This window comes from Phocoena sinus, chromosome 3 (genome assembly GCF_008692025.1).
Source record: "Phocoena sinus isolate mPhoSin1 chromosome 3, mPhoSin1.pri, whole genome shotgun sequence".
NCBI lineage: Eukaryota > Metazoa > Chordata > Mammalia > Artiodactyla > Phocoenidae > Phocoena > Phocoena sinus.
In genome coordinates, this window is record NC_045765.1 from 137,500,113 (window position 1) to 137,524,262 (window position 24,150).

General features: G+C 38.7%; 1 protein-coding gene across 7 annotated transcripts in view; it reads right to left on the minus strand.

Annotated features, from left to right (window-relative positions):
• The window catches only part of NNT (nicotinamide nucleotide transhydrogenase), a 95,057-nt gene that overhangs the window by 9,299 nt on the left and 61,608 nt on the right, over positions 1 to 24,150 (minus strand). For all 7 annotated transcript variants that reach the window (XM_032627069.1, XM_032627068.1, XM_032627067.1 and 4 more), the window contains 2 exons: positions 17,066 to 17,225; positions 14,671 to 14,752 (listed from right to left, as the gene is read on the minus strand). In XM_032627069.1, coding sequence (XP_032482960.1) covers positions 14,671 to 14,752; positions 17,066 to 17,225 — 242 coding nt within the window. The remainder of the gene's footprint in view (positions 1 to 14,670; positions 14,753 to 17,065; positions 17,226 to 24,150) is intronic.

Consider the following 24,150-nt stretch of genomic DNA (forward strand, 5'->3'; position numbering starts at 1 on the left):
ACCTACTGGAGAACGGACTTGAGGAAATGGGGAGGGGGAAGGGTGAGTTTTGACAGGGCGAGAGAGAGTCATGGACATATACACACTAACAAACGTAGTAAGGTAGATAGCTGGGGGGAAGCAGCCGCAAGGCACAGGGATATTAGCTCGGTGCTTTGTGACAGCCTGGAAGGGTGGGATGGGGAGAGTGGGAGGGAGGGAGACGCAAGAGGGAAGACATGGGAACATATGCATATGTATAGCTGATTCACTTTGTTATAAAGCAGAAACTAACACACCATTGTAAAGCAATTATACCCCAATAAAGATGTTTAAAAAAAAAGAATAATATAGAATTTTAAGCATGAATATAAAAAAGAGAAAAATGCAGTATATTGAAATAACCAAAATATACTCCTAAGCCTGCTGATTACATGAATGTAGAAAAAGAAAAGGCATGATGAATGAAGTTTCAGAGGTGCTTGATTTTGTAAACAAGCATCACAGTCTCCAGTTCAGGACTTTTAAACCTTTCTTCAATGATGGGGAGGGATGAACAATCCCTTAGGTTCACAGGGAATAACAGAAGCAGTAAGAAAAAGACAATAACAGACTCAGAGAAGGTAAAGCTCACTAACATGTAATAAACAATTGAATTGTAAAAAAGAGGAAAGACTGAATTTGTGTAATCCTTACAAAAAGTGAGAAAGAAGGCAGAGCACAAAGCAAACTAAATGCGCATGAAAGAATGACATGGACCTGGGTCTTTAAAGGCACGTATGACACTAAGGTGTATAAAGAAAGTAATTTGAACATCAAAATAAATAAGGATAGGGCTTCCCTGGTGGCGCAGTGGTTGAGAGTCCACCTGCCGATGCAGGGGACGCGGGTTCGTGCCCCGGTCCGGGAAGATCCCACATGCCGCGCAGCGGCTGGGTCCGTGAGCCATGGATGCTGAGCCTGCGCGTCCAGAGCCTGCGCTGTGCAACAGGAGGGGCCACAGCAGTGAGAGGCCCGCGTACGGCCATAAATAAATAAATTTTAAATAAATAAATACGGATAGTCATGGATTATAACCCACTGTGGAAAGTGGGAATTCATGAGTCAAGAGCGATAACAGATTCATAAGTCAATAAGGAAAGGATGAAAGGAAGGAAGGGAGGGTGGGAACACTCTCCCCTATAGTGGTGGACCATCAACTGATAAATGTAGTGGGGTTATAAAATCACCATTTTGCCAATATCATAATAAAGTTTGGTTCAGATAAAAACCAGCAGCACATGCTCAGTCTAAGGAGTAAAGCTTGAATGAGGAGCAGGATTTTGCAAGGTCTTAAAGAGAGCTCAACAGAGAAAGAAAAAAAATCAGTTAAGACTTTCAGTGCTTTCTCTGACAGCTACTTTATTGAAATTGATCAACAATAAGTAGTTATTAGAACATCTGGATACTTTGCTCAATGGGCATTTGGTTAAGTGGGCAGAGTCTGTATTTCTTTTTCTCCCCAGCTAACAGTTCCTTATAATACCTAATAAAATAAATTACCAAGATTAACCAAATCTCAGCCAAGAAGAACTTAAATTGAAACTAATTTTTTATGTATTTTAAGGCACTGTTTGGTATACACAAAATATTTAGTGTACAGAATATTTTAACTTTATGTTCTTTAAATATCAAGTGGGAGCAACAGCCAGCTCTACCCACCACGAGCCCCTCCCATCAGGAAACTGGCACAAGCCTCTTAGAGAGCCTCAGCCACCAGAGGGCAGACAGCAGAAGCAAGAAGAACTACAATCCTGCAGCCTGTGGAACAAAAACCACATTCACAGAAAGACAAGATGAAAAGGCAGAGAGTTATGGACCAGATGAAGGAACAAGATAAAACCCCAGAAAAACAACTAAATGAAGTGGAGATGGGCAACCTTCCAGAAAAAGAATTCAGAATAATGATAGTGAAGATGATCCAGGACCTCGGAAAAAGAATGGAGGCAAAGATCGGGAAGATGCAAGAAATGTTTAACAAAGACCTAGAAGAATTAAAGAACAAACAAACAGAGGTGAACAGCACAATAACTGAAATGAAAATTACACTAAAAGGAATCAGTGGCAGAATAACTGAGGCAGAAGAACGGATAAGTAACGTGGAAGACAGAATGGTGGAATTCACTGCTGCGGCACAGAATAAAGAAAAAAGAAAGAAAAGAAATGAAGACAGCCTAAGAGACCTCTGGGACAACATTAAACGCAACAACATTTGCATTATGGGGGTCCCAGAAGGAGAAGAGAGACAGAAAGGACCTGAGAAAATATTTGAAGAGATTATTGCCGAAAACTTTCCTAACATGGGAAAGGAACTAGCCACCCAAGTCCAGGAAGCACAGAGAGTTCCATACAGGATAAACCCAAGGAGAAACATGCCGAGACACATAGTAATCAAATTGGCAAAAATTAAAGACAAAGAAAAATTATTGAAAGCAGCAAGGGAAAAACGACAAATAACATACAAGGGAACTCCCATAAGGTTAACAGCTGATTTCTCAGCAGAAACTCTACAAGCCAGAAGGGAGTGGCAGGACATATTTAAAGTGATGAAAGGGAAGAACCTACAACCAAGATTACTCTACCCATCAAGGATCTCATTCAGATTCGAGGGAGAAATCAAAAGCTTTACAGACAAGCAAAAGCTAAGAGAATTCAACACCACCAAACCAGCTCTACAACAAATGCGAAAGGAACTTCTCTAAGTGGGAAACACAAGAAAACAAAAGGACCTACAAAAGCAAACACAAAACAATTAAATATCAAGTGGAAGAACTAAAGGCACAAAGAATGTGCCCCATCAAAAGCAGAGATTCTATAATTAAATTCAGGGACCCTCATGTGTCATTATTTTTTAATAATGATGAAACAAAATAATTTCCAAAAGAACACATCTTAAAGTCAAAAATTTTAGTTTGAAAAGGTCATTTCACATTATGGAGGTTCTTAGTAATATAGTTAACATATCAAATTGCATTAATCAGCTGATTTGTATTCAAAGTTAATGCCAATCTGTATTTCAACTGTCAACTTCAAGTCAACATTCAAAATTAATGCGGGGTTGTTTTCACACATCAGGAAAAGGTACTCTATCTTCTACCACTGACTAGATCCAATGATAAAACTAAATAACTAGATTTAGTTCAGGGAGTTGCAGCTTAAAAGGATCAGAGGGCACTTGGATAAGTTTCCAGAGAAACACAAAATACCTAACAACTTAGAAAATAACATGCTCTAAGTGAAAAAAGATAAACTGGCTAGAAAAAGAAAAGCAAAACTGATTTTCAAGCAGACCAAATAAAACAGAAGTTGACCAAATATTCCTCATTTTCATTAAACAGAAGAAAATAGTCTTCAAACGCAAGAGAAAGAGTTGCAATTAACTTAAAAAAACTACTTTCTGTCAACAATTAGAACAAATTTCCTAGTTAGGGAAAGTTTCAGGCTTTTCTGTGGATCCGGCAGAGACAGGTTCATTAATCTGAGCTGACATACAAACCACCAATTCAGGACAAAATGGATTCAAGAGGATTTCACAAATAAATGTAAAGGATGGTTGGCTGGCAGTGGACATAGTCAAGGCAGTTATGATAGCTGAGACAGCTCTTCATTCATGGGAGGAGGAGGGATAAAAACTACTAGTAAGAGAGAGCAGCAGCTTTGGTGGAACTGAGGATTCCCAGAACAACTGCAAGACATTGCTCTACCTCAGTCCTATACTACTAACTGCAGTGAATGTGCTCTCTTGAGATCTTCATAGTAAATCTTGGACACCAAAAATTTCTCCTAGGGCTTCCCTGGTGGCGCAGTGGTTGAGAGTCCGCCTGCCGATGCAGGGGACGCGGGTTCACGCCCCGGTCCGGGAAGATCCCACATGCCGCAGAGCGGCTGGGCCCGTGAGCCTCGTCCACTGAGCCTGCGCGTCCGGAGCCTGTGCTCCGCAACGGGAGAGGCCACAGCAGTGAGAGGCCCACGTACCGCAAAAACTAAATAAATAAATAAAATTAAAAAAAAAAATTTCTCCTAATCTCCCAATCCTTCTGAGCATCAACAAGTGCTTCCTGTTTCCCCCAGGTCCCTTCCTCTCCCAAAAACCTGATTGGTGAGGCTTAAGAAAGACTAAGAGTCACTGTGCTACATGACATTTAAGGTCTGTACTAGCTTCCTATTGCTGATATAGCAAATCACCACAATTGTAGTAGCTTAAAACAACACAAATTGATTATAGAGGTCTGACATCCAAAATCAGTTTCTCTGTGCTAAAAAATCAAGGTGTTGGCAGGGCTGCACTTCTCTCAGAGGCTCTAGGAGAAAATCCGTCCCTTGCCTTTTCCAGCTTCTGGAGGCCCCCATTCCGTGGCTTGAGGCTACATCTCTCTGACCTCTGCTTCCATTGTCACACCTCCTTCTCGGACTCTGACCCTCCTTCCTCGCTCTTGTAAGAACCCTAGTGATTACATTGGCCCACCCAAATAATTCAGAATCATCTCTCCAGCTCAGAATCTTCACTGAATCTACAAAGTTTCTTTTGCCATATAAGGTAACATATTCACAGGTTTGGGGGTTTCGGAGGTGGGTATCTTAAGGGCCATTATTCAGCCTACCGCAAACTCCCTTTCCAGTCCTAAAATTCCATGAACTAGAGATTCTAATTTAGCTGAGTAAACCAATACACACTTTGTGGTTTACTTTTGTATTTCAATTCTGTATCCCTCCTTGATTCCAGTAATTTTTTAAAAATTTTAATTTATTTGTTTTTAATGCTGCCTTTGCTTATCTTTAAATTATTCCATCTGGCAATCATCTTTATGCTTTAACTGAGGTGTCTTGGTCCAAATTAGAAATTAAAGACCTCCAAATGTATTTTTATTATTGTAATATTTGATTAGCTGCAGACTGCGTAAAGACAATGTTTCTGTTGAGCTAGTTGTGAAGGGTAAACAATCATAAAGCTAACTAACATGTTATGCTGAATATCCCAAAGGACAGATCACTTTATATCTGTTTGCATAATAATTTGTTATAGTAAACTTTAAGAATCTAAAGTTGGAAAGGAACACATGCCAGGCTATTCCAAGAGAATGCCAATGTTTTGAGAGAAATGACAGAACACACTAAATTTGGAGAAATATATATGTGCAGGCTGATGAGTCCATGTGAATTTACAACAATTCTGGCTCATGCAACTGGCTAATCTTCAAAGTATGGATTAAAGTTAATTATATCGGACATTGGTTGCCCATGACCAGCAACTGCCAGGAACTAAGGGCCAAAGCTCATCAACATTCTGTCACCACATAAAGAATATCCAGAATTCCAAAGTGCAAAGCCTACCAGCCTTTTGGTTCTTCCCCATGAACCATGAAAATTATCTTTATTGTATACATGCTTCACAAAACAGGATCAGCTGTCCTTGTCCATAACGTAATGCTACAGAAGGGGAATAACTACTAAAACGCGATCACAGAAAAATCCTCCATGCTCCCAGAACTCTTTCTTTATGCTCCTCCTCTTTACGATGCACTGCAGCATAGGAACTGGCTGAAGACTGTGCTCTCCAAACTGGGAGCAACTTGAGAATAGGAACTGTGTCTTATTTATCAGTTCCCACAGTACCTGGCACTCTATTAGAGCGACTCAAATAAAAGGAGGGAAGGAAAGGGTTTTTTTTTTTTTTTTTTTGCGGTACGCGGGCCTCTCACTGTTGTGGCCTCTCCCGTTGTGGAGCACAGGCTCCGGACGCGCAGGCTCAGCGGCCATGGCTCGCGGGCCCAGCTGCTCCGCGTCATGTGGGATCTTCCGGGACCGGGGCACAAACCAGCGTCCCCTGCATCGGCAGGCGGACTCTCAACCACTGCGCCACCAGGGAAGCCCAGGAAGGGTTTTAAGGAACATAGTGTGCCCAACAAAGTACACTGACTCAAACTTTCTATCATCTCTTTTTAGAGAAAGATTTCAGGGAAGTAGTAAAGAGTAGCAGTTAAAAGCTCTAGAGTGCCACTGCCTGCATTCAAAACATTTGGACAGTTTACCCGTGTGCCTCACTTTCCTCATGTGTACAATGGGATTCATAATAAAGCCTCTTCAGAGGATTATTGTGAGATTTAAAGGAGACAGTTCATGTAAAGAGCTTTTTATACTTTAGACCAATGCCTGGCATACATAAGCCCTTAATAAATGTAACCTGAAACTATAATAGTCTATTGAAATACATTTTGTGATATAAATGCTCATCTGTATTGCTCAAAAAACTGCACATTTTTAATGATCATTTACATTTAAAAAAAACACAAATTTTTACACTAAAACAAATGTGGTTTGTTATCAACATTTCTGAATTAATTTTCTAATTTTTAGCTTGAAATCCCACTAAGTATCAATATGGTCCAATGAAAGCCAGAAATTCTTTGTACTTGTAACTACACAAAAAAAACTAGAGAAATTATATTGTCAATATAGACTGAGGCCAATAACTGCCAACAGCGCACACATTGGCAACTTGGTCGTAGTTAATATTCAAGTGTCGAATAGTGTCAAATTTCAAAAGGCCACATTTAACCCTTCTATAGATACTATTAAGGCAAAAAAGTACTGTTTCCTAGATTGGTTCAAGAAGGCGGAGTAGAAGAACGTGCTCTCACTCCCTCTTGCGAGAGCACCAGAATCACAACTAACTGCTGAACCACTCATCAAAAGGAAGACACTGGAACTCACCAAAAAAGATACCTCACATACAAAGACAAAGGAGAAGCCACAATGAGACAGTAAGGGGGGCGCAATATCAATAAAATCAAATGCTGTAACTGCTGGGTGGGTGACTCACAAACTGGAGAACACTTACACCTCAGAAGTCCACCCACTGAAGGTTCTGAGCCCCACATCAGGCTTCCCAACCTGGGAGTCCAGCAACAGGAGGAGGAATTCCCAGAGAATCAGCCTTTGAAGGCTAGCAGTATTTGACTGCAGAACTTGGACAGGACTGAGGGGAGCAGAGACTCCACTCTTGGAGGGCACACACAAAGTAGTATGTGCATTGGGACCCAGGGGAAGGAGCAGTGACCCCATAGGAGACTGAACCAGACCTACCTGCTAGTGTTGGAGGGTCTCCTGCAGAGGCAGAGAGTGGCTGTGGCTCACCGTGGGACAAGGACACTGACAACAGAAGTTCTGGGAAGTACTCCTTGGCGTGGGCCCTCCCAGAGTCTGCCATTAGCCCCACCAGACAGCTGGTAGGTACCAGAGCTGGGTCGCCTCAGGCCAAACAACCAACAGGGAGGGAACCCAGCCCCACTCATCAGCAGTCAAGCGGATTAAAGTTTTACTGAGCTCCACCCACCAGAGCAACACCCAGCTCTACCCACCATCAGTCCCTCCCATCAAGAGGCTTGCACAAGCCTCTAAGACAGCCTCATCCACCAGAGGGCAGACAGCAGAACTACCATCCTGCAGCCTGTGGAACAAAAACCACGTTCACAGAAAGACAGACAAGATGAAAAGGCAGAGGACTACGTACCAAATGAAGGAATAAGATAAAACCGCAGAAAAACAACTAAATGAAGTAGAGATGGGCAACCTTCCAGAAAAAGAATTCAGAATAATGATAGTGAAGATGATCCAGGACCTCGGAAAAAGAATGGAGGCAAAGATCAAGAAGATGCAAGAAATGTTTAACAAAGACCTAGAAGAATTAAAGAACAAACAAACAGAGATGAACAATACAATAACTGAAATGAAAAATACACTAGAAGGAATCAATAGCAGAATAACTGAGGCAGAAGAACGGATAAATGACCTGGAGGACAGAATGGTGGAATTCACTGCCGAGGAACAGAATACAGAAAAAAGAATGAAAAGAAATGAAGACAGCCTAAGAGACCTCCGGGACAACATTAAATGCACCAACATTCACATTATAGGGGTCCCAGAAGGAGAAGAGAGAAAGAAAGGACGCAAGAAAATGTTTGAAGAGATTATAGTCGAAAACTTCCCTAACACGGGAAAGGAAATAGCCACCCAAGTCCAGGAAGTGCAGAGAGTCCCAGGCAGGATAAACCCAAGGAGAAAGACACCGAGACACATAGAAATGAAATTGACAAAAATTAAAGACAAAGATAAATTATTAAAAGCAACAAGGGAAAAATAACATACAAGGGAACTCCCATAAGGTTAACAGCTGATTTTTCAGCAGAAACTCTACAAGCCAGAGGGGAGTGGCATGATATATACAAAGTAATAAAAGAGAAGAAACTAAAACCAAGATTACTCTACCCGGCAAAGATCTCATTCAGAGTCAATGGAGAAAATTTAAGCTTTACAGACAAGCAAAAGCTAAGAGAATTCAGCACCACCAAACCAGCTCTACAACAAATGCTAAAGGAACTTCTCTAAGTGGGAAACACAAGAGAAGGAAAGGACCTACAAAAACAAACCCAAAACAATTAAGTAAATGGTCACAGGAACATACATATCGATAATTACCTTAAATGTGAATGGATTAAATGCTCCAACCAAAAGACACAGGCTCACTGAATGGAAACAAAAACAAGACCCATCTATATGCTGTCTACAAGAGACCCACTTCAGACCCCAGAGACACATACAGACTGAAAGTGAGGGGATGGAAAGAGATATTCCATGCAAATGGAAATCAAAAGAAAGCTGGAGTAGCAATACTCATATCAGATAAAATAGACTTTAAAATAATGTTACAAGAGACAAGGAAGGACATGACATAATGATCAAGGGATCAATCCAAGAAGAAGATATAACAATTATAAATACATATGCACCCAACATAGGAGCACCTCAATACATAAGGCAAATGCTAACAGCTGTAAAAGAGGAAATCGACAGTAATACAATAATAGTGTGGGATTTTAACACCTCACTTCACCAATGGACAGATCATCCAGACAGAAAATTAATAAGGAAACAGAAGCTTTAAATGATAAAATAGATCAGATAGATTTAATTGATATTTATAGGACATTCCATCCAAAAACAGCAGATTACACTTTCCTCTTGAGTGCACATGGAACACTCTCCAGTATAGATTACATCTTGGGTCACAAATCAAGCCTTGGTAAATTTAAGAAAATTCAAATCATATCAAGCATCTTTTCCAACCACAATGCTATGAGATTAGAAATCAATTCCTGGGGGAAAAAAACAAAAAATACAAACACATGGAGGCTAAACAATACATTACTAAATAACCAAGAGATCACTGAAGAAACCAAAAAGGAAATCAAAAAGTACCTAGAGACAAATAACAACCAAAACACGATGATCCAAAACCTATGGGATGCAGCAAAAGCAGTTCTAAGAGAGAAGTACACAGCAATACAATCCTACCTCAAGAAACAAGAAAAATCTCAAATAAACAATCTAACTTTACACATAAAGGAACTAGAGAAAAGAACAAACAAAACCCAAGGTTAGTAGAAGGAAAGAAATCATAAAGATCAGAGCACAAATAAATGAAATAGAAAGAAAGAAAACAATAGCAAAGATCAATAAAACTAAAAGCTGGTTCTCTGAGAATATAAACGAAATTGATAAACCTTTAGCCAGACTCATCAAGAAGAAGAGAGAGAGGACTCAAATCAATAAAATGAGATCAGAAAGAGAAAAACAAATACTGTATGCTAACACATATACATGGAATCTAAAAAAAAAAAAAAATGGTTCTGAAGAACCTAGGGGCAGGACAGGTATAAAGACGCAGACGTAGAGAACGGACTTGAGGACACGGGGAGAGGGAAGAGTAAGCTGGGACGAAGTGAGAGAGTGGCATGGACATATATATACTACCAAATGTAAAATAGATAGCTAGTGGGAAGCAGCCGCATAGCACAGGGAGATCAGCTCGGTGCTTTGTGACCACCTAGAGAGGTGGGGTAGGGAGGGTGGGAATATGGGAATATATGTATATGTATAGCTGATTCACTTTGTTATACAGCAGAAACTAACACACCATTTTAAAGCAATTATACTCCAATAAAGATGTTAAAATACATATTTTGCTCTGAGGGATTACTGGCAATTTTATACCATAGATTGAATATAGAGATGTAAGTGAATACACATGTACTCTTTAGCTTTCCTCTCTTCTACCAAAAGTTTCACTCATTTGACTAATTACACAAATAACTCCCATCACACCCACCCACCTGTCACCATGTTTTACAAGAAGGCAGGCTCCGTGCAAAGAAACACACCGTATTCTTTCAGAAAACCAGAAGCACTGGCTAACTCATCACCAAATAGTGCCAGCTGTAACTCTGAAACTCAGATATAATGACCTATGCTCTTGCTGTTCTGCATCATTTCAACTAGCATCTGAATTGGAAATACAATGAGGTTATAAGCGTCCTCAATTCAGAATATCTTAACACCTATTATCTAAGTTCCCAGCAAATGTAAAACTCCACAGGGTCAGGAATTTTGATCTTTGTATTCACTGATGTATTCTCAGGACCTAGAACAGTGCCTGGCACAAAGTACTGTATAATTATTCGTACGGTGAATTGTCATTAACATGAATAGTCATGGCTGATAAGAAAGTACTGCAAAGCTGGTAAGAAACTCATAAATAATATCTATTTCTTTATTTAACTACTATACTGGATCTTTTATCTGGCCTAACTTCTACTGTCAGACGCATGTACCTTTATTACTTGATAAATTTGCATGTCCTAGCTCTTCCTGTACCCCAAAACATAACAAAATCCAAGACGGCCGAACTCTTGTTTATTTAGATTACATTTAATCCATGAAAAACAGGAAAATGCAGTTAGATCAACAAAATATTTCATCTTCAACTGTCTCCAAAGAATGGGTTTCCTAGTAAAAATAACATATATTTAAACTTATAGCCAGGTCACACAAGACTGTAAAACACTATTAAACTGCATATACCACTGACAGCTAGATGTGTTTAGACAGAGGATGAAAAAATAAATATTTATTTTTTAAAACATGCAAAAAAAAATGTCATGTTATGAGTAGTATAAAAAGTTTAAAATATCCCCCGGACACTTATCTACTCTTCTCTTTTGCACTCCTACCTTCATTGTACTCTACTCTTCTTAGCATACTATCACATTAAATGGAATTCATTCACTGATTCATTTGTTGATCAATTTGTTCTCTTTATATCTATAAACTTTTGAGAGTGGGAACTGGGGCTTACACATTCTTGCATTCTCAGTACCTAGTAATAAGTTTCTATCAATAAATTATTAATAGAAAGATAGAGTTGAACATTAACACGAAAGCAATATATAACATCAGTGAGTCGATCAAAGAAGTTGAAAGGTGGTCTCATAAATTTAAAAGCAATAATGTCTTTATACAAAGAAAATCAAGCAGTGATTAATTGCAAAAAGAAAAGAAAATATACCTCTTTCTAAGAATTATTCCTTGGAAAGATTATCTCAGCTTTACAATGAAAAGCCTATCACATCAATCCAAAGATTGGGAAATAAAGAGAAAAAAATGTCTGTGCTCTTGTATCATAAGATTTTTGTAATAAAATGCTTTCAGAGATCAAGCGTAAATTAGGTGTTCTGGGTGCCCAGGAAGCAACAATATCCTGGCCACTAAAGAACAGCTAAGTCAGTGAACTTCCATGACATTCTGAAATGAGCTCTTGTCATGAAACGTCATGTGCTTCACTAGATAATCTCAACTCTCTGCGAGCATGTTATGACTATGGCCAGAGTAAAGGAAAACAGGAGTGTCTCTAAATCAACCATGGGCCATGAAGCCAGACAGACTGTATGACAGATGCAATTTTTCTTGGCACCACTTGGGCATAACTAATTGATGACAATCGTATGTCCACACTGGCACATTTCCATGCGGAATGTGTGCTAATATGTCACCACATCTGGATGCTGGGCATGCTGGGGTCCGGAGGCACAAAGATCTACTAACAGCAGAGGCCCAGCAGCTGTGCTCAATGAACACCGTGGGAGCTCCACAGAGCGATGAAAGGACTAAATTACCACAAACTGTAAATACAGATTTATTTCATTAAAATACGAGGTAACCGCTGCAGCCATCTCTTGTTCAAACAGACATTTGCCTCTTAAGAAAAAACTAACATCCATGTATATACACAGTCCTAACTTCATAAAGAAAATCTGCATCTCTCCTATGGCAAGATGACACAAATAAAGCAAAATCAACGAAGTTGCTATATTCCCTTTAAAAAAAAAAATCCCACACGGACACTAGGAAGGAAAAATATGATAATATACTCTCATCATGTTAGCAAGAATAGTTCTCTTCCATTTAATTCAAATGTGAGATTTACATAACTGATTACAAAGCCCACGTTGAAAATTCAACATATTATAGTCAAAAAAAAAACCCTTGGACATATTAATATATATTTCATCTTTAATATGAAATAGATCAGTATAAATGGCTTACTCTTCCTAACTCACAAGTAGAGATTAGGCTGACCAATAATTTTATTCTGATCCTACATAATAAATTATTAATAAATTTATTATTCATAACTTATTTGAAAAATTGATGACGATTATATGAAACAAAAGCTCTCATGAAAAGCCTGATGCTCTGGCCACAGAATTACTTCAATAGAAAACAAATTCTAACTGAGAAACCCTTCATATATGTTTAATTAAATATCTGCTATAAATCTTAAGTCAAATAATTACTCTTCCAATGCAGTGTGACAGAAATCCTCCTCTTAAAACAGCAGTTTATATTATGTCCTCATGGATAAAATTCAAATTTTAATCAGGTCAGAAACTAAAATTTCATTTGTCTTATCCCTTTTTTTTTCAGATGATTTTTTTCCTTCCCTCTTAATTCCTTTCCTTTCACATCCTGCCTTCCGTCAAGCTGCTCAACCTGCCCCCACAACCTGGACTGACCAGTGGGTAATAAGAGAGGTATGTCAAATTAATCATTCCCCTCCCTAAGGATAACTAAGACATGAAAGCCATCTTTCTCTGTTTTATTATGACTGCCACTCATCTCCTAAACAGTTATGTGGTGATAGAAGGCATTACTAATACATTAGAATTTTTCACATGTGGATTGAATAAAGAGAAACAATTTCTTTTTAGGAAAATCATGAAAGATTCTGTAACACATCCTTTCCACTTGCAGGTCTGCAAATGCTTTAAGTGGCAAGACTACGACTAAAAGGGAAGCACTGTTTAACACCCTCTATGAAAACAGGAATAAGTTATGAAAATGAGATCTTTTATGTGAAAATTAGAAAACAAAGAGGATGCCTTTTCTCATTTTCTATCTTCAATTCATCTAAGATTTTACCAAACGTGGAAACCGTCTACATCACAGAAACGATGGTCCTATTATGAAACAGTATTTTGATTCTGTGTATTTGAAAAGCACAGACTCACTATATAGGTCAAGAGCAAGAAAAGGACTGAAGAAGGAAAAAAAGGGTGAGAAGAAAGGAAGAAATAAAATGTAGCTGACACTAAAATATTTTAGATAACCCTCTGATTTCATCATCTAAGTCTCTTTTACCGCTATTAATAGTTGGGACATTCAAGCTGAAGATTATAGGACTCTGCATCCAGTCTGGCACAGATAGTCTGACTAGTTCTAGGCACACTGTGGCTTATTTTCTTATCATCTGCCTCCAGACAAACGTGTAAGATTGACAGCTCAAAGGAATTTTTATTAACAGACATTAACTGTTTTGTCAACATACATTAACATCCTGGTGAACAAACTAATTGTATTTAACAAGAGAGTTGTCTTGTCGCTCTGACTTACGGTACCGTGTCAGTGAAACTGCTAGGGAACCCGTCTCCCCACGCAACATGAAGCAGCTATGCTCCAGGGACAATTCCAGACGGTCCCTTCTTCGCTGCTTCCTAACAGTGGAGTTCCAGAACGTGGATCCAAAGGTGAGCAGAACAGACGCAAAGTACTGCAAGGGTTCACCACCCTCCGCCCCGTTTTTGCACCCCACAAAACCCTTTATCCAAGGTCATGGGGAATAATCTAGAAATGCAGAGTCCTTGACTTTGCCATTCTGCTTAATATCCGCCCAAGAGCAGAGTCCAGTGCCCAAATGGCAAGTAGCAAGAACAGCTGCCATTCCAATTCACAATTCAAAAAGTGTACGGCTTTATTGATTACCTATTTTATATATAGGAAAAGAAATTTTTCTGCAGTCTTTTCCAGCCTGAGTGTGAGAGCTTTATCAGTCAACTACTAACCAGCCACAGTTTCACCACCGGGTCTCACCCTTCAGAGACCACTCGTTTGAGATGTTTTTCTTCAATGTAAACAACAGACACCAAAAAGACACAACTTGACGTGATTCAGATGCCCTGTTTGACCTCCTTCCCCAAATCAAACCACAGAGAAACCAGGTTTCTCTTTTTCCCTACTGATAACTATCCTGGAATTTAGTACAATAAAATTTCCTTTTCTAAAATGAGACTAGAGTTAGGTTCGAGGCTATCAGAGGTAGCGACAACTAACAGGTAAGCCTAAGGCTAGAATAGAGTCTTTTACAACTTATAATAGTTTCTCTACCTAGTATTCACAGGTAAAACTCCACTTGAAGAAACAGTCACCTAAAGGAGGTCATCTCTTTTCCTTTCCTTTCACACACGAACTGCAAGCACTCACCTGACGCTTTTGCCCTGTTCGGAGAGCATCTTTACCAAATCAGCAATGGGGTACTGAGCTTTGGCCGCACAGAGACCGTAGCCTACAAGGAACATTAAGAACACAGAAGAATGTGGTTTTATTTCAGATTGTATGGACTACAATTCCTCTCTTGATTGAAACATATTTTTATGCCAAAACGGGCAATCAGTTCACAGGACTAGAGGTGAAAACAGAAAACTTACAATATGGACTTTTAAAAATATTGGCCTAAATTTCAAATTCAAATTCTCATGGTCCCTTCTCAGTCTCCTACAGTGTCTGACACTGCTAGGCACTCGCTCCCTACATCACATATCACACATCTCACATACACACTCACACACACACACACACACACACACTTGTGCACAGGCTCTCACTTGCTCTCACATAAACATTTTCAAACTGTCTCCCTACTTGGCTTTGATAACATGACAGTCCCCTGGTGCCCTTCCTGACTCTGTCACTACTCTTCCTCGATTTTCTTGAACAGATCTTCTCCTTCTGTGCCCTCGCCCTTAAATGATGAAGCTCTCCAGGGCTTTAACTTTGCACCTCATTCTCTCTTTGGAAAATCTCAGCCCATCCCACGGCTTCAACAACCACCTGACGGCTCCCAACCTGTCTCCAGGCTCACTGAGCTCGAGTTCAGCCTGTCCGCTGTCCCAGCTCCACCACAAACTTAACGTCTCCAAATAAGAACTTAAAACCTTCCCCCTCTGCCAAAAAATAAATAAATGAATAAAGTGTTCCGTATTTCTGATGGTCCTACAGGTATGACCGAAAATGTCAGTCATCTCCCTTCCCCTTGAACCCCTGTGCTCTGTCCCTCCTCTCTGTGCAATGAATCTCACATCTGTCCCCACTTTCCTACACTCATTTTTCCAAAGACCAAGTCTCTGCTCAAGGTACTCCCTCTGCCCCCGCCCAGTGCCATCCATCCTCTAGGGCCCCATACAAATCCTCACTTCCCAACAGTCCTTCTTAGGTTTCCCATGGTAGAAAAAGTGTCTATATCATCCAGTTCAGCCCTATCATAACCCACCATGCATTATTTATCTATCTCACTTCTCCACTAGATGGAAAATGCCTAAAGGGAAAAGAGTGCTGTCTCTTACTCTCCCCCTTCACACTCCAGCACAGCGTTTCTCAACAGGTAATGCCAAAGCGCTCTGGCTGGGACAAGCCATGCCGCAGAAATGTCCCAGGCTTTACAGAATATTTAGTTTACCTGCTCCCACACACCAGCTGACAGTAGCAGCCCCGTCCTGGAGACAAACCAAAACCCCAAACCCACGTGTTTCAAACGCCCCTAGAAAATGATATTGCCCCCACTTGAGAAGGCTTGCACCTGAATATTCAATCCTGCTAAGGTCTGTTATTTATTTACATCTTCGTATATAACCAACCAGCAAACTACCCACATATCAAATCAATTCACTTTCTCTATAGAAAACTTCTATGATAGCATGATAGAGTTAAAAATCCTAATCTGGAATCAATGTATTGCCTGTAATAAATACAACGGCATTCTGCGATGAGTAAAGAAGTACTGGGGCTTCCCTGGTGGCGCAGTGGTTGAGAGTCCGCCTGCCGATGCAGGGGACACGGGTTCGTGCCCCGATGCGGGAAGATCCCACATGTCGCGGAGCGGCTGTGCCCGTGAGCCATGGCCGCTGAGCCTGCGCGTCCGGAGCCTGTGCTCCGCAACGGGAGAGGCCACAACAGTGAGAGGCCCGCGTACCACAAAAAAAAAAAAAAAAAAAAAAAAAAAAAAAAGAAGTACTGGGCTAAACCTCAGAAAATTGGGAAACTGAGGCCTGAAGACATTAACTGACTTGGTCCACATATGTCAATTGTCAGAGGCAAAATTAAAAACAGAAGTAAGGTGTTGTGACTCCTAGATGAAGTCCTTTCTACTGGGCCTTGTTAATGATTCTTTAAACATTTACTTTTGGAAAGAAAGATATTAACATTTACCAACCTTTACTGAGCGAGTCTAACAAGTAAGTTAGACACCTTCATATACTAATTTAATGCTGACATAGGCCCAAAATTTACCAATGAGAAAAAAAAATAACCAAGACTCAAAGATGATTTAAACATTTGTACAGAACCACAAAACGACACAGGTAGAATCCACTACCTCAATTTACAGAATCTCTATGTGACTCCCAAAATATTAACCTAAGCCAAGAATTCTCAGTACTTTTCACTTAGTAATCACAGGGCTGCTTCTAAATTTCCATTAAGTTTTCAAAAGTGAAGACGTTCCACTTTGATTTATTTCCCTATTACAAGAAATTACTTTAATGTAATCAATTACAACAGCTATTACAGGTTGTTTGTTTGCTTTGGGGTTTTGGTTTTTTACCTGGAGTAATAATAATGCTATTAGCTTCTCGAATCATGTCAATTGCATTGTCAAGGTTGATTTCTGTATGTGTGCCAGAAATTTCCATGGGTTTTCCACCAGCTGTTGAAGTGGTACCGTAGCCTCCAAGAATCACATTAGCCAGGGAGCGATTCATTGCCTGGAGAGTAAAATTGTAGCTGTGAGAGCTTAATCCACATAACTTTTGAAAACGGTATGAATCCTGTGTATATGGTATTCAGAATCATTTAAAAAGGCTTATTTGATCACATAAAACATTTTATCCAAACCAATTTGATCTAACTTCTGAAAATTATTTCAAAAATTTAAATGATAAGAAGACATCTGGGAAATCACATCATTTTTTTCTATAAAATCAAGTGTACACTGATATCTTTTCAGTCAAAATAAATTTTTAAAAATGTAATGGAAAATTACCAGTCATATTGACATATATGTGAAAAACTCAGATATAGTCATTATTATCTGTGTACTGATTGAGCAAGTTCTACCTCCATATTAACATGTATTTCACCAGAGTAAAAGAGAATGATAGCCATAAGAAATTTTACAAGGTGACTCTACAGATCTCAGGTGAATTCTGATACCAGCTGCAAGCTGTCAAAAGGCAACAGGGAGGAATCAAAGGACAGGGATCCCTATCATTTAGAAGTCTGCTGCCCTCTGTCATCAGGAAAAAAGGAAATGTGGGAGTTGATACTGTCTTATTTTCCAAATCAACTACAGCTCCATGAAGCAATAACAGAAGTGACTGGATTCATCATTAGCCTTCTAAAATATTTCACTTCCAAAAAAGGTAAATGAGTTAGTTTATACACTGCTTCGCTAAAATTTACACCCATCTTTTAACTAGAAAAATAATGTCAGGAAAAAGTAAGAGGAAGGCATTTATTGCATGCTCATTTACAATCATCCAACAAAGTACCATACAAACACCACAGCTGGAATATGTGACAATAACGGATCTGGTTTTGAAAACTGTTTGGAGACCTCTAGAGGTGTGGTGGTTAAAAAAAAGACGGGAAGCTAGATGTTTTGAGTAATCAAAAACATTTTAAGGGGCTTCCCTGGTGGTGCAGTGGTTGAGAGTCCGCCTGCCGATGCAGGGGACACGGGTTCGTGCCCCGGTCCGGGAAGATCCCACGTGCCACGGAGCGGCTGAGCCCGTGAGCCATGGCCGCTGAGCCTGCGCATCCGGAGCCTGTGCTCCACAACGGGAGAGGCCACAACAGTGAGAGGCCCGCGTACCGCAAAAAAAAAAAAAAAAAAAACATTTTAAGAATTCAAATCACTGTGTGATCAAAGTAGTCATTCTAAATGATCATAGCTGAATGTATCACTTCATAAAGAATTCCAAAAAATTAAATCCTATTTTAAGGGTTGTAATAAACATATCATTGATCCATCAGTTATACTATTTTAAAGCTATATAAGTGTCAACCTATACTTTAAAAAAAAAGACAACACTTTATTTTTAAAGAGCAAAAAGCACCTGGAGGGCTTCCCTGGTGGCGCAGTGGTTGAGAGTCCGCCTGCCGATGCAGGGGACACGGGTTCGTGCCCCGCTCCGGGAGGATCCCACATGCCGCGGAGCGGCTGGGCCCGTGAGCCATGGCTGCTGAGCCTGCGTGTCCGGAGCCTGTGCTCCGCAACGGGAGAGGCCACAACAGTGAGAGGCCCGCGTACCGCAAAAAAAAAAAAAAAAAAAAGCACCTGGAGATTTTCAGTGATAAGGAACACATCAGAGAAAAAAAAACATGACCACTCATCCAAAGATAGGCAAGCCTGCTACCACCTTAGGAGAGAGAATTACATATACTGCAGAAGTGGGACAGAGGCAAAGGCAGGGAAGAAACGAGCAGAGAAGATGAGCAAAGGGCCACACTTGACTTACGATAAGTTTCAAAGATGTGGATCAAAATGTTGTCAGAGTTTTTTAAATTGTTCTTTTGACCTAACCCCATTTATCAGATATAACATTCACATTTCACAAAGCCCAGAGTCTGGTGGATTTGTCTAAGTTTCTTACATATAAAATAAAGTTCAGAATATATTTATGCATATTACTGACAAGAGGGTCAGAGAAAAATTAAAGTGATGCTTTTAATTAAGTTCTTCATCTCAATCCGACGTGGAGTTTTAAATTCTTAACACAACCTCCTATACTTAAATCCAAGGTTGAATGAAAATCCAAATAGCCATACCTGACACTTCCCAAACATTCAACATTTGCTGATTTTGATAAATCCTTTCTAGTTTTAAATCACAGGATTCTGAAACAAAATTACCAGAAATACATTCTACCAAATTCTTGCCCTTAAAAACTGATTCAAAGGCCAATTTCAGACACTGAGATATTTCTGCAGTAGATAACTTTAAAAAAAAAAAAAAAAGTGAAATGTACAAAGAGGCTCCATCACCTGCATCACACAGTCCTGTATAAAGGGAGAGATGACAGAGGCACAGGATGTAGAAGAATATGACCACTTTAACTTGGCTTAAAAGGAACCCTCCTTTTCTTCCTATAAAACTGAATGGAGGAGAGGGAAAGAATTTCTGAGGACATTTTATTAATGTGTACCCACTTCTGATGGTATCTTACAAAGAGAAATTAGGGAACCACACAGTAGTTTAACAATCAAAGTCAACTTGTTAAATACATATCCACAATCACATCACCATTAAGCTAATTCCATGTGGTCTCTTAAAAACTAAACTAAATTAATTTTCATCTCTGAATTTACCAATGCAACATCACAGTTCCAACAAATGTTTAGGGTTTTGTTTTGTTTCCTTCTTTTTTTTTTTTTTTTTTGCTTGCTTAAGTGATTAATGAGACTATCCTGTGACCACTGATCCAAAGACTGAAGAGTTGCCAACTTCCAAGACAAAGTATTTGCAACACTGTCCAAGACTGTTCCTTTCAAGTTATTAAGTCCTGTAATGAAAATTGTATGCTACATTAAAGAGATCCTTAATTCACATAATTCCAAGCAAACTAAGAAATAAATATGAAAACAAAGGAAAGGTCATAAAATAGACAAAGCAATAACAACATGTATACCATTGACTAGCATCTCTCATTTCAATGCTTTGTAGGTGCTAATTAGTTGACTGCAAGGCAAAAAAAAGTTATTTTTGGTTTGCCTTTGATCTACTTCATTCTGTTTTCTTTTCATTTGGAAACAAGCAGCAAAGTGCAAAAATCAGAAAATTTGCTCTGAGAATGCTGTTGCATTTTTGTAAGCCTTCTATATCCCAGGCAATCTGGACACTATCTCAAGTAAATGGACTGCAAAATCATAGAGTTTAATGTCTATACGACATCTGGATATAAAGCAAATCATTCATTTGAGCTGGCTGTTTGACACTGTCAACATTTTTCAGCTTTTATAATATTGGGTGTTGTGTAACCAAGCATTAGGCTCAGAGGATACCCAAAAGAATTCTTTGTCAGAACAAAAATTCAATTTTCGGGATGCTGATTACACTTAGGGTGCATTCCATTCCCTCTCACATAATAAAACCATGCTGTGCTGGTTTGGACTTGCATGTTTCCTTCAATAAATAATAAAATAATGAAGGTAAACATACTAGTAATATTAATAGATGTTTGATATGTGGTAGTATTTCTGCTACCATAACCTATCTGGAGAGGATTCCAAAATGTGAAATGAGCTAACAAATAGAATATTCATCTAATGTTCATTTAACAATTATTATATTCATTTGAATGTGCCAGGTGCTAGGGCAGGCTCCATAAACACAAAGGCGAATAATAAATGGTGTCTTAGGGCTTCTCTGGTGGCGCAGTGGTTGAGAATCGCATGCCAATGCAGGGGACATGGGTTCGAGCCCTGGTCCGGGAAGATCCCACATGCCGTGGAGCAACTAAGCCCGTGCGCCACAGCTACTGAGCCTGTGCTCTAGAGCCCGTGAGCCACAACTACTGAGCCCACGTGCTGCAACTACTGAAGCCCACGTGCCTAGAGCCTGTGCTCTGCAACAAGAGAAGCCACTGCAATGAGAAGCCTGTGCACCACAATGAAGAGTAGCTCCCCGATCGCCACAACTAGAGAAAGCCCACGTGCAGCAATGAAGACCCAACACAGCCAAAAAATAAAATAACAAATAAATTTAAAAAGATAAAAAATAATAAATAAATAAATAAATGGTGTCTTAAAATATCTTGTAAAGTGAGAATAATATTTCCTACCTCCAGAATTAGTTTGGGGATCAAAAGAGTTAATATTTGTAAAGCACCCAGCATATTCTACTATGCCCAATTACGAGGAGCTATTTCACTTGTATTATTATTATGAACCACTCTGAGCTGCTAAGCACAAGCCATGGAGAAAGTTTCTTATAATAAACAGTTTATTATAAGAAATAAACAATTTCTTATAATAAAGATAAGAGTCAATGAGTATTAATGTGAGAAGTCAGAGCAGGAAAACCTAGAAGAAAAGGAAATTTCTATCTTTGAAATTGAAAACCATGCAGGTGTGTTTTTGTTGTTGTCTTGTCTGTTTTGTAATAAGTCACAGGAGTAGAACATGAGCGTAAAACAAGCACTCTGCACATCACTGGTGGGAGCTTTGACTGCAGAGTCCTTCGGAGATCAATTTATCAATATCTATAGCCAACAAAAAGATCTTATTCCGTTTAATCAAGTAATTGTACTTATAGAAATTTGACCTAAGAAAATAATAAACAAGACACAAGGAAGAATACTGCAGGAAAAAAATGTTAAGAACAACTAATATCATGGACTTGGATAAATAAATTATGGTATATGTTTGTGATATAATTACATGTAGACACTAAAATTTATTGGTTAGAAAATTAAACGTTAACATAGAATGTATTTAAATATATACATATGAAAAAAGACAAGAATTAGAATATTAAGTGTTAACAGTTAAGTGGTAATGGGATTATAGATTATTTTATATCCTTATTTATCTTTTTCTATTTCCTTAATGAAAGATGTTTCATTAAACATCTTTTATTTTTGCAACTAATATTTTTTAAAAATTAAAGCTTCAACTGCTTTCAAATCCAAATTACTACTATTTACTATTACAAAAAACATATCTGACCCAGTGTGATACTTATGGTCACAGACAGCTATGAAACCTTGTTAGCCTTACATACAATATAGGAATAAAAAATATCTGAGGTATGCTGACAGTGGAATGGCATGCCTGAGGCAATGGAAACAGAAAGAAAAGAAACAGAAGAAGTAGAAAAAACAGATCAAGAAATATGAAAGAATGGATAAAAATTAAGAGAAAGATGGTATAATTACAGAAGCACATGTAGAAAAGAGTACTTTCAACAAATGCCTTTTATACTTTATTCTAGTTAATGCTACTGCAAAGATTACTATAGTTACTATAACCAACAATAAAAGAAACTAAATAAAGAAGGGAAAGGAGAGGAAATAAAGGACACAGACAGAAATTTGGGAAATACTGTTGATAAATTTAAGAACCTAAAGAAAACCATTTAAGAGAAAAAGGATAAAGATAAGAAGGTACCCATGCTGACACTCCAAGAACTATATACAAGCCCCGACTTCCTCTCCCCATAAGTATGCCACTGGCCTTGTAAAAATACAAATACTCCCATTTAATTTTAAAATCAGTTTTTGACAAACCGTTAAGTTTAAGTATTAATGACAATCTGCTGCCCCCTGCTGGTCACTGAAATTCACCAAATGAAGCAAAGTCAAACTAAGGGTTAAAAGTTCATTTTTAGAGAAAACTATTTCTAATACAACTGAATAAATTTTTCTCCTTCATAAACATTTGTTTTTAAAAACTCCACATCCTCGGGCTTACCTGGTGGCGCTGTGGTTGAGAGTCCACCTGCCAGTGCAGGGGACATGGGTTCGAGCCCTGGTCCAGGAAGATCCCACATGTCGCGGAGCAACTAAGCCCCTGCGCCACAGCTGCTGAGCCTGCGCTCTAGAGCCCGCGAGCCACAACTACTGAAGCCCGTGCACCTAGAGCCCGTGCTCTGCAACGAGAAGCCACCGCAATGAGAAGCCCGCGCACCACAACGAGAAGCCCGCGCGCAGCAATGAAGACCCAAAGCAACCAAAAATAAAAATAAATTTAAAAATAAATAAATGTATTTTTTTTAAAAAAATAAATAAAAATAAATAAATAAATAAATGTATTTTTAAATAAATAAAAACTCCAAATCCTGACACTTTTCCAGTAGGAAACACCTGTCCAAACTCCTTGAACTTGGGGGATTTAATTTAAAACCTCTCAGCTTGTTTTGAACTTAGGCTTTCAAATTTTTGCTTTTTACAATATAGCCAAAGAAAACTAATTTTTTATTATGAAAAGATAACTTCAGCATTCAATTTACAATGAGATTTTTCAATTAAAAACGTAAGAGGAATGCTGAGTTGTAAAATAAGGTATTTTTTAAATTGTAATAAAAGAATGAAGGTGAAGTTATTTTTCTGCCTGAGTTATTAATCAGCATAAAGTCGCATTCTAACTTCACCCAGTTTCATGCTTGTCCTTTCACAGCCATTCAAAGCTATTATTTAGAGAATAATATCTATAATTTGAAAAAGTTTTTTAGTCCAACCTTTAATTATTTGCAGGATATCTTCTTGCCATTAAGAAGAGAATTAGAAACAAAAAGGAAGCTAAGAAGTATGTGTCTTGTTATTTTTTTTTTCTAAATCATGCTGACCACAAAACTTCAAGATAGGCACTCTCACAGATGACGAGTGGGAGTGTAAATTGGAGCAAGCTTTCTGGAAACCACACAGCAGTAAGTAGGCAGAGCCCAAAAAATGAGCACACCCTTTCACTTCTAGGAATCATCCTAAGACAAAAATCAGAAGTGCCAAAATGTATTTAGGTACAAAGAGAAAGATAAATCAAACAACCTTAAAGTACAGCATTAGGGAAAATTAAATAAATCTTGAATATCCATATTCTACATTAGTATGAAGACCCTTAAAATCATATTTAAAAAGCATTTTTAATGATAAGAAAGTGGTAAGACTATAATTTGGAAGATTAAAAAAATTC